The sequence below is a fragment of the Microtus ochrogaster genome, chromosome 22 (genome assembly GCF_000317375.1).
Source record: "Microtus ochrogaster isolate Prairie Vole_2 chromosome 22, MicOch1.0, whole genome shotgun sequence".
Lineage (NCBI taxonomy): Eukaryota > Metazoa > Chordata > Mammalia > Rodentia > Cricetidae > Microtus > Microtus ochrogaster.
In genome coordinates, this window is record NC_022023.1 from 2,080,754 (window position 1) to 2,092,169 (window position 11,416).

Consider the following 11,416-nt stretch of genomic DNA (forward strand, 5'->3'; position numbering starts at 1 on the left):
CTTGTAGACCAGGCTGGCCTCAAACTCACAGAGATCCGCCTGCCTCTGCCTCCCGAGTGCTGGGATTAAAGGCGTGCGCCACCACCGCCTGGCTTCACATTTATTCCTAAGTATTTTACTTTGTTTTCTTTCTGTAGCTGCTATGGATGGGATGGGATGGGATTCTCTCAGTTTCATTTTTGGGTAGTTTGTTGTTAGCACAGAAACACAGCTGAATTCTACTGTTACCCACCTCTTTTTATGTTCCTTATTTTATTTAGTTTTGAACATTACTGTTGTATCTGATTTTTTGGGGATTTATCACTAAAGGATGCTAAGTGTTCTCAAATATTTTCTTTACTTCTGACAAGAGGATTGTGCAGTGTGTCCCCTATACTCCTGACTCCAGGTTTTTCTTTTTCTTTCCTTTCCTTTCCTTTTATTTTCTTTTCTTTTCAAGACAAAGTTTCTTTGTGTAGCCCTGGCCCATCTGGAACTCTCTCTTGTAGACCAGGCTAGGCTCAGATTCACAGAGCAATGCCTGCCTCTCCCTCCCAAGTTCTAGGATTAAAGGCGTGCACCCCCATGGCCCAGCAGAACTCCAGGTTTTCTGTGCTTGCGTTCCTTAGGAACCTCTGGTCTGTGACTTTTTCTTTTTTATGTATGTGTATGTCTGTGGGTGTGTGCACCCTAGTGCAATGCATGAAGGGACCAGAAGAGGGCATCAGATCCCTGGAGCTGAAGTTGTAGTTGATGTGAGCCCCCATGTGAGTGCTGGGAACAGAACTCAGGTCCTTGAGAGAGCGGAAGGTGCCCTTGTCCTGTGCACCTCCTCTCCAGCTCCCCTGTAATTTTCCATTCTGACTTTGGTATCAGGGTGATCTGGCTCTGCTTTTTAAATTGATCTAATGAAGTCATGTAGGAAGCCCTGTTGTTTAATGCTATGCCCATGAGCTCCATCTGTGGGGCTGTGTATAACCGGGAGTTCATTTTCTATTATTCTAACAGACAACAACAAAGCTCTCTCACACAGTCCTTTACAGACGGCCCTTGGGTAGTTTCTAATATTCCACATACCAGATTTTACTGGAGTTTGACATGTCTGGGATTCCCGCACTTGGGCAGTAGGAGGAAGGGGGTCAGGAGTTGAAAGTCTTTTTTAAAAAGCCTTCAACAGAAATCTGTGCAAACATTCTTGTGTTTCTGTGGGACAGCCTCCATGTCTCGGTGAACTAACTAGACGATGGAATATGTGTTGCTCGTACTCAGGGGGACAAAGCAGCTCTGCAGAGTCACTGTGTGGTTGTCCACCCTGCTGGGTGTCAGAGCTCCTCTTGTGCTTTCCTTGTTTGGTTTCTGACGAAGGAACCCAGGGCTTCACTTGTGCTAGTCCATCACTGTGCTGCCGAGCCTCGCACCCAGCCTGTGCTTGGGTCGCGTGTGAGCTGTCGGGTTGCGTGTGAGCTGTTGGGCCATGTGTGAGCTGTTGGGTCGTGTGTGAACTATCGGGTCATGTGTCAACTGTCGGGTCACGTGTGAGCTCTTGCGTCGCGTGTGAGCTGTCGGGTCGTGTGGAAGCTGTCAGGTCATGTGTGAGTTATCGGGTCGTGTGTGAGCTATCTGGTTGTGTGTGAGTTATCGGGTTGTATGTGAGCTATCGGGTCGTGTGTGAGCTACCATGTTGTGGTGTGTCCTTGTTCTAGCCCTGCTGGTAGGATGGGATGGTGTCTTGCTATGATTTAAGTTTGTGCCTCCTTGCTGATGGGTGAAGTCCAGCACTTTTCCTTTTCTTTTCTGGGTGTTTGGAGTGACTCTTTCTTTTATAGTGTGCTGTTTTTGTTTGTTTGGGGTTTTTTTTTTTTGTTATTGCTGATTTTAGTTTAATTGTTATTTTATTTTATGTGTATGGGTGTTTTGTCTGCGTGTATGTTTGTGTATCACACACACACACACACACACACACACACACACACACACGTGCCTACTGCCTTTAGAGGCTAGAAGAAGAAATTGGATCCCCCGGAACCGGAGTTACAGATGGTTGTGAGCCACCTGGTGGGTGCTGGGAACCCAATCTGGGTCTTGTGCGAGAGCGCCAAGGGTTCTTAACCGCTGAGCCAATTCTCTGGCTACAGGTGTTGCTGGTTGCGGGCAGCCCCATGGCTGGAGTTCCCCTGCCGTTTTCTGGAGATTGGTTCTGTGTGTAGTATGAGATAGGGTCAAGATCCTCGTCCCCCATGTGGAGAGCAAGTGGAACCATTCATCGGAACAATGGTTCTTCCTTGTGTGCTCCGGGTCATAAAGCAGGTGTCCTTACACCCGTGGACTGAGGAGACACTTCTGTTCCGTTCCACCGATCTGTTCGTCTACCCTGGCAGTGTCTCGGTGACCAGGGCTTTAGGGTTGGCTGCCTGACCTGGGTGTGGCTCCCCTAACTGGGCCTCTGTTGATGGCCTTGCTTGTTCTTGGCCTTTTGTGTGCTGCTGGGCTTAGCCTCAGCCTGTTCTCTTGATTGTCCTGGCTCTGTTATTTCTCCTTCCAGAGGCTCCCACTCCTGACAAAGACCCTGTAGGCTGTGTGGCCTCTGCTGGCCTCCAGCCTAGTCCATCCCTGGGGCCCTATAGTCTGGGCTTAGTCACAGTGGCTAAAGGGCAGGGCCACAGTCAGCTCAGCCTGGCCAGTGGGGTGTGGGCCCTCGCTGGCACACAGCCATCAGGAAGGTCAGGAGGCAAGCGGATGCTTGGTCCAGCAGGCAGAGGTGGGTGGTTCCAGCTAACTGGATGTATGTTTGGGTATCACGGGTGTGCCTGGTGCCCATGGAGGCAACAAGAGGAGTCTGAATCCCCTGTTAACAGTTATGAGCTGCCGTGTGGGCGCTGGAAACCGAAACTCCATCCTCTACAAGGGCAGTCAGTGCTCTTAACCACTGAACCACCTCTGCGACCCCGGTCCTGCCTCTCCCGAGCTTGCTCTTTGTAGCTGGGATGGAGTACCTGCCACCCTCAACGTTTGTTGGGATCTGTGGTTACTGAATCCCAGTGTCTCACTGTGCGTAGCGGAGATGCAGAGGTACTTTGTAAGCCCTGTGCTCAGAGGGGGAACTGGGAAAATGAGAGTATCCAAACGGATACAATGTAACTGGTGCTGGGCTCCTGGGGGCTCCCAATGGCCAAGGCAAGGGCTGGATTGTGTAGGAGAGGGGAAAGCCTTAGCCCACAGCTTGAAGACCTGCGAGAAAGGCCTGACACCAGAATGTTGGGCTCCAAGGTAGAGGATGCAAGGGTGAGATTGTCAGGGAAAGGGACGTGGGTGGACATCAGATGGCTGAGAATTCCAGCCTGTCCTTAACATGACACAGGGTCCTGTCAGCTCAGACACAGCCATAAGTGGTCACGCCTGGAGCACAGCCCTGGGGAGAGAGGCTGGCGGGTCAGTCTGCGTCTTCCTGTTTATGCTTTGCTTTCCGAGATGGTGCCTGGAGATGGGAGAGGCTACGGTCTGTGACCCCTTGGGGTACTATGTGGCAGCAACCTTTTGATTGGCGTGCAGGGGCTGAAGGGTTAGAGGCCAGGTCCCCGGAACAACTCCAGAAGTAGGCCAGGGTCAGCCTGCCTGTCAGGGATGAGGGGGATGACTGGGGTAAGCACGGTCGAGCCTCTGGTGGCCTGCTCCTGTCCATCCATGCCCTCCTTCCTGCCCACCCAACTCCTCCTCACCCCGTTTCTTCTGGCTACCCCATCTTTTCTTCCTAAGAGAGCAGATCCTCCCTGCAGTGTTGAGCCCTCTGTGGCCTGGCGAGTGGCCAGAAGTTTCATTTGCCGTCCCGGCTGTGTGATCTCAGCCTGCTTGCTCCCGCTCTCCCGGCCCTCTGGGCTCCAAAATACTGGAATCCAAGAGCTGATTTCTCGGCTCCCTGATCTAATTCTTGTGACTTAAATTGCTTCCTGAGCCCCGGCTGCTGAAGCCTGCAGGGCTGATGAACCTGCATCATGCCTAAGGGCCCTGAGGTTTTCCAGTCTCTCCTTTCTCTTTTCCCAGGCCTCCAGGGCGGAGGGAGGCCTAGGGCCTGAGGAGATTGACCTCCCTAGGCGGAGAAGAGGCCAGGGAAATTAAATGGTTGGCTTGAGGCTACCCTGCAACCCTGCGTGGATGAGTGGCTGCAACCGAAGAACCGGTCATCTTTTCCTTCCCATCTCTTCCCCTCCCTGGAGAATCCTCCACCTTCCCTTCCTTTGGGCCGCAGCTCAGTTGGGAATTGTATGGGGAGCCATTGCCTAGTACTCTTTCCTGAGGCCAAGGTGTCCACCTCAACCTGAGGACCTGGGTTCCAATCCACTGTCTCCATGGGGACATGAATAAGGTCCCTTACCTCACAGGGCTTCAGCCCTCATTCTGAAAATGGCAGCAGTGTGCCCGCCATTGCTCTCAACACTGGACACAGCAAGCCTCTCACTTAGTGGCTTGCCCATGGTGGGTTCCAGAGAACAGGAACCTCGTTCCTACCTTGGCGATGAAGGATAGGGGCTCGGAGAAACTGAGCAACTTTTCTACGGTTATTGGCCAACAGGAGTAGTTTGGCCAGGATCAGTGCCTACGTCCGTCCTGCTATCAAACTTTGCTCAGAAACCATTCTATGAATTCTGCCTCAGTTTCCCTCACGGTCAGCCTGAACCTCAATGAAGACCACAGTGTTGTTCTACGTGAGCCCCAGAATGTGTAGATTTGGAGAGGTTGAAGAAGGAGTGGGAGAGACCAGACCTCTGTCAAAACTCCCGATGGGTCAAGCCCTACTGATTCCGGGTACAACCCCTGCTCTCCGGGGCCTTCTCTGACCATCCTGATGCAGGGTGTGTCCCTTGAACTTGGTCATTGTTCATTTAGGGCTGGCTAAACAGGACTGGGAGTGTGAGGTGGGTGTGGCCTGGCCAGCCCTGGACACCGGGCACTGGTGGCCTGAGGGTTTAGTATCACCTTCCAGACACCAGGAAGGAGAGACTGTTAATAGCTGAGGCAGGTAGTCCGTACCTGTTGCCTCTTTGCCCGATAACAGGTACTGGCTGCATGAGCTTGGGCAGACCTCTGCCCCTTTCCCTACCACCTTCCCTGCCTGTGCTATTGAGATGCTTCTGGGAGGGGGGGTACATCCAGTGGTCGGAGCTCAGCGGGGGCTGTGCATGTTTGATGGTCTTCTTCCCCCCTGTCTTCTAGGTGCCGCCTCCTTTTGTGGTCGTGGTCACCATGTTCTCCTGCGTAAAAGCCTATGAGGACCAGAACTACTCAGCACTGAAGCGGGCCTGTCTGCGCAGGAAGGTGCTCTTTGAGGACCCGCACTTCCCGGCCACTGACGACTCGCTCTACTATAAGAGTACCCCAGGGCCCGCAGTCAGGTGGAAGCGGCCTAAGGTTAGTTTCCCCCACAGGGAGAATGGGTCCCCCATCCCACCAGCAGCCTCCTGCCTGCTCAGGCCCTCTGAGGCATAGTGCACTGAGGGACCAAGGACTGCAGGTCTCCGCCTCCCTTCCCATGGCCATGTGGGGTGTATGCGACGTGCCATGGATGGGCCCCGTGTGCAGTAAGATTGAAGGGCAGGTTTGCTTTGCTGATTTTCAAGTCACTTCCTGTACAAGTAGAAGCATGCACTCTCATGAAGCTATAAGGATAGGCAGCAGGTGGCCAATGTAGGGACCTGTACCCTGAGTGTTGGTGGCCTTGCCAGCTCCCAGCCTGCTCTAAGGCCCATGAGTTGTATGCTTAGCAGAAATAGTTGGCCCTGGGCCATGACTTTTGGTTCTGGGTTTTTTTGTGTGTGAGGTGGGCATAGGAGTTCTGCCTAGAGGGGCTCCTGGGGTCTCCGTGAAGGGAGGGTGCTGGAGGACCCAATCCAGGCTTCACCTGGTGTCAGAGAGACAGTCACTGAAAAGGGACGTTAGTGTGGGAAACTAGCCTTTTCCAGGTCACTTGGGCAGGTCGTCACGGCCTCCTCCATGCCTGTTCTCAGAGAAGATGCCTCGGCTGCAGGGTCAGGCTGGGGGGAAAGTGCAGTCACACAGAGACTATTAGGTTGGGGTATCAGGCCCCCTCTGGCAATGACAAAGCAGGTAGGACCTGGGGCACAGGAGGGAAGCACCCCCACCCCCTGGGCCTGGTGTGTTAGTTCTGAGCGCGTATAGAGCCACGCACGTCTCTACGCTCAGAAGCAAACAATAGTCAGATTTGTACCGTCCGGTCTCTCTGGTCCTTGGACATTTGGAGAAAAATGAAATTCCACATTCACGTCCCTCCCAACAACCAGCCTGGGGCATCGCTGTGAACTGGGGCTCTTGTCAGGCAAGGGAACTGAGGCTGAGAGAAGGGGCCACACATTCAGGGGTCCCTTCCCTGACACCAGATGGACCCTGCGTTCTTTGGCCTCAGACCTTGGGACTTTGGGGGAGCTTCTGACCCTGGCTTTCTTCTCCGATCTAGTGACAGGATTTTGGCTCTATTACCCCATGTCTGCTTTGGCAAGGTGTGGGGTAGGAGCTGGTTTGAAAAGGGCCTTTGTGAGATCCTGGTTCCCAGGAGAAAGGGTGGACACCTGAGCCTCCTGCCACCACCCTCAAGGCACACTGTCCTTGCCCTGACCCTCTTCTTAAGACCGTGGACCACAGTCTGGAACAGGCTTCAAGAGGCCCAAGGCTGCGCAGGGCAGGCTGGTGACTGGGTGTGACCCGATGGAGTCACTGCCCTCTCAAGGCCCTTTCCCCTGGGTTCAGGAATCCTATCTCCTCCTTCCTCCTCCTTCCTTGGCACCTGTCCAGATGCCTTTCCAGCTCCCGCTGAAGACGAAGAACACATTGCCTACCCTGGCAGGGTCATGGCACACATGGCTGGCGGCAGAGCAGTCGCCGGGCTCCGGTTTTGGTCAGGCCTGAGCCCAGTAGGCAGAGTGTGTTCCCATGGGCATGATGCCACAGTTAAGACCTGGACTTAACTGGGGAGAGGAAGTGGAGCAGCCTGGGTTGGGGGTGGGTTGCCAGCTCCTGACCGTTAATGTCCAGCCTCTTGGCCTCTGGCCTGAGGCAGCTGCGCTTCTGCATGGCCCTATTTCCTGGGTCCTGGGCCTGATGCATTTTCCCTACAGCCCGTTCTGATTCCACTCTAGAAACCTCTCTCTCAGTTGGTCGTTATGGTGACTTCTCTGTTTGTGGAGATTCTCCTTAGACAGCCTCTGAGGCCCAGCCACTCAGTGTCTCCATCCCTTACCCTCCCGGTCTGGAACTTCCCAACCTCCCAGGCCCTGGGCACTCAGTCTTCCTGTCCCCGGTTTCTCAGTCCTTCCAACCTTCCTGCCTCCCAGGCTCCCCTCTCCATAGTCCCAGCTCCCTAGCCCCTTAGCATCCTAACTTCCCAGGCCTTCAGGCAACAGCCTTCATGCTTCCTAGCCTCTGAGTCCAGCCTTCCTGTCCCAACTTACCACCTGTCAATCAGCCTCCCTTCCTCTAAGGCTTCTCCCGCTCCGCCCCCCCGCCCCCCCAATATTATGAAGAGCCTGCTTTTTGAGCAAGCCAGGCTTGACTCCAGCCTGAGGTCTCTTCTTGAAGTGAGGTGTGGCTTTAAGTAGAGTGTCCCCCTCTTTAAGTGGGGAGAATAATTCTGGCCGAGTATGGTTTCTGGAAGTTGAGGTGCTGGAGGCATCAGACACATGGAGGCAGCAGCCAGCTACCCTCATCCTTCTGGTCAGCCCCTTGGTGGAGAGCCGGAGCTGGCCAGTTTCCTGCCACTCACCCTGCAGGGGGCACCAGGCATTCCTCTTTCTACTCCCTTGCAGGCCTCTGTTGTGTTCTTTGCCACTGGGGGAGCCTCTTCCGCCTTCCTTACTGCTGGAAAGAGGAGGGGGAGGCGATGGGGGTTTCTGGGGAGTCAGGATGTGGGCAGAAGCCACTTCTGGTTCTCAGGCTGAGGGCTACCTACAACTGTCTGGCCCCCAGCCAGCTCTCTGCCTTCCCTATGTCTGGGCATTCATTATCTTGGGGGTTCTAGATGGAACGCATGGGGGTTGGTAGGAGCCCTGGGAATGTTTTCTAGTTTTGAGACCCTAGCATTCCTTGAGACAGCCTGGTGTGCCCACTGCCCAGGATCTCACCTCGTTTTGGAAGGGTGATCTTCTCCGAGTGCTGACCACTTGGCCTGCCTTAGGAAGACCTCTGCTCTGCCTAAAACTTGGGTACCTTCCCCTAGTCTTCTCAGAGCGCCAGGGAAGGCCCCTGGCTGGATTGCTGAAGAAGGAGATGGGGGAGGGAGAAGGGGCAGTTGCAGAGGGGGCACCATGTCCTGTGACTTTCCTGTTGTGTCCAGGCAAAGTTCCTGCAGCGGCCACTCTCTGTGACCTTAGATTCGGGAGTGGACAGCAGGAAGAATAAAGATTAGCAGTGTCCCCTGAGGGTGCAGTTGCGTGCCTGGCTGCCCAGCGCTGCTGTCCATCTCCTGGCTGGGTTCCTGACTCTACCTAGCTGGAACCTGAATTTCCTGCTCAGTCAGGAGGGGCGTGGCTCCAACCTGGTCAGACCTGGGCCAACTGGTCCGACCGGCTGAGGTTACCACAGGTTCAGAAGCTAGGGCCCTGGAGGCTAGTTGGCCAGAGGTATGGCACCCCTGCCTGGGGGTCTGGGGTGGTTCAGTCCGGGGCTCACAGCAGGCCCCATGCAGTCCAGTCTAGGGCACTTGGTTATCCCTCCACGCCCAATCAGTATCCACCCAGTGCCAAACACATCCCTTATCTGAGAGCTCACGGGCAGATAGAGGGACCCACATGCAAAGTGGTGCCCAGTAAACCAGGTCCAGCTCATGGTTTCCCAAACAACCAACCAGGAATCAGGAACTGAATAAAGGAAATAGATTCATTTACAGATTTGGCCTCACCTGCTGCAGTGTTAAAATCCGTAGGAAAGAGGAAGCAAAAGCCAGGAAATCTGCATACACGGATGGATGCACCTCCAATTGGGGGTGAGACTCATCTGTCCTAGGAACTGGCTTATCCCTAGGGGACTTTCTCTTCTGCAGCTGAAGGGATCTCCTGGAATAATTCAAAGTTCTTTTAGAGCCACCATTAGTAAGATGTTGTGGAAAGGACTGGAAGGTGCATGGGTGGTCTGGCACCAAGGTAGAGTGTGTGTGTGGAGAGAGAGAGAGAGAGAGAGAGAGAGAGAGAGAGAGAGAGAGAGAGAGAGAGAGGGCAGTATTCCTCCAACTGTGGCTGGACTGATTTCATCTTCATCTTCAGGGCATTTTGGGGACCCTTGTTCTCTCCAGCTCCTGCTCCCCCCACACCAAACCCCGTTATCTCCACATCTGCTCTGAAGGGACCACATTCCCAGCAACCTCAACCCGTATCAGGTTGTCATTAACGTCATTAACTCCATTCATCCGGAGACTCGGGCCTGGCTGTAGTAGGGCCTGTCTCCAACTCATGGTCAGCTAGTGACTCTTCTGGCCTACAGTGGTGGACGGGGACAGGACACCTCTTCCTCCTGGGTCTTGTTGACGCACAAGGAAGGGTAGCTTTGTCACTTATAGGACGCAGCACACTTAGAGAGAGGTTGGGAAGCAGACTGTCCAAGTTTGAATCTTAGGTCATCATGCTGCAAGGCCCTGGACCAGTGACCTTGGCTCTCTCTCTCTCTCTGCCTCGGCATCCTTATCTCTGAGAGCACTACCAGGAGCACCCTGTTCTTTACTCCTGGCCTCCCCAGGACCAGTCCTCGGAGCTATTTTTGTGATTTTTTTTCAGCAGTAGCAAAGGTGCATCTGCATCCCAGGTATGAACAGCCTCGGGTGTCCTAGATCAGAGCTGGCAAACCTGAGCCTTCAGGTGCAGGCGGCGTACTCGGGGTGGGATGGAAGCGCTTCTCCGAAATTCCATCTCTCCCAGTCTGGGGTGAGCATGGCCGGGCGGTAGGAGGGCTCTCTGGGGTCCAGAGCCAGGTTGGTACAGGCGTAGTGGCAGGGAGATCCCGTTGGTGTACCCAACCATCCTGCTCTGCCCTGTCTGCTCAGTCAGTTGTACTTGACCTGGGGCGCCCCTGCCTCCTGTCTGTCACAGGGCGAGATGAGCACCTTGCTGCCATCTCCCGCTGCAGCTCTGGTGGTACTGTGGCACTGGCGGCAGCTCTCTCATTGTGAACTCACGCTACAGAGTCCGCTAGATGCGAGGCCCCGCCCCTGCCCCCTTTCGCTAGATGAGAGGCCCCGCCCCTGCCCCCTATCGAAGCCTCCCTCCGTGAGGAGACCTCGCTCTGTCTCAGTCTGGGACTCTGGATGGGTACAGTTGGCTGGAAGATAAGATTAGGAGGAAGCGGGGTGGCGCCCAGAGCTTCCTGAGAGTGGTCTTGGGGACGAGAAACAGGCCTCCTGGCTGGGTTTACTCTGATCAGAGACGGCAGGATACACACCTGTGCCTTGGAGAAGCCACCATGCAGCTTGCCCCTGGCTCCGCTGTAGCCACAGCTAGAAGTGGTCCAGGCGTCCGATTCAGTTAGTGCCCTCAGAGGAATTACCCTTTCTTTTCCTGGCTTTTTTCTTTTTCTGAGCAATCGAGTCCCAAACACTGTCCTGAGGTCCCATTATCCTATTTTCCCCTGGCAGAATGCTCCGCCGCCACCATGGAGGCCACACAGACACTTTAGGGCCAGCGTTTGAGGACCTGGAGGCACAGAGAAGATGAGCATTGGCTTCTGTTTGCGTCTCCAGCAGCAGGCGTGCAGGAATTGAGGTCTGCCTCCCGGGCTCTCCTGCCCTCTGCTGGCCGTCTGTGGAAGGGTTTCTGCTGCTGTGTTGTGACAGCTTGAGCCTAGGAACAGACCTGGAGACTGAAACAGGCAGAGACTGTCCGCTCTAGCTCCCATGATATGCCTGGGACATTGAAATATGACTTTTCCTGGAAAGACAGAGAGAGCACTGACTACCAAAGGAAGGGATCTGCCTTAGGCCACCCTGGGGGAGCCAATGAGTTTGAGTTTATGGGGACACTTCCAGATGGTTATGCCACCAAGAAGTCCCACCCCAGTTAACTGTTTTGTAGTAGTGATGAGGGTCTCAGGGTGGGAGGAGAGAGGGGCTCCAACGCGGTGCCTGGTCCCCTGAGCATCCGATTTCCCGCCCTCTGTCCTGCCGAGGGACATGGCCAGCTATCGGATGTCTCTAAGTCTGTGACACATTTAGAGGCAATTGCACTATAATGGGATCTTTTATGAGGTTGGCAGGCCCTCTTGAAGGTCTACTGCGTCCATTCCAAGTAAATGCCAATTGCCCTGGGGGCTCATCAGCCACGGGAATGTTAAAGATCAGAGCCAAACAAATTAACGGAAGCCTCCTGGGCTGCCAGTGTGAAGAGCTGTCAGTGTGAAGGGCTTTCAGTGTGAAGGGCCTTCAGTGTGAAGGGCCGTCAGTGTGAAGGGC

The 11,416-nt window shown here is 54.5% G+C and overlaps 1 protein-coding gene across 1 annotated transcript in view; it reads left to right on the forward strand.

Moving 5' to 3' along the window:
• Window positions 1-11,416, forward strand: part of Capn5 (calpain 5) — a 58,202-nt gene that overhangs the window by 10,625 nt on the left and 36,161 nt on the right. Inside the window, exon 2 of the mRNA XM_026784420.1 lies at window positions 5,188-5,382. Within this exon, the coding sequence (XP_026640221.1) occupies window positions 5,218-5,382 (165 nt within the window). The 5' untranslated portion in view covers window positions 5,188-5,217. The remainder of the gene's footprint in view (window positions 1-5,187; window positions 5,383-11,416) is intronic.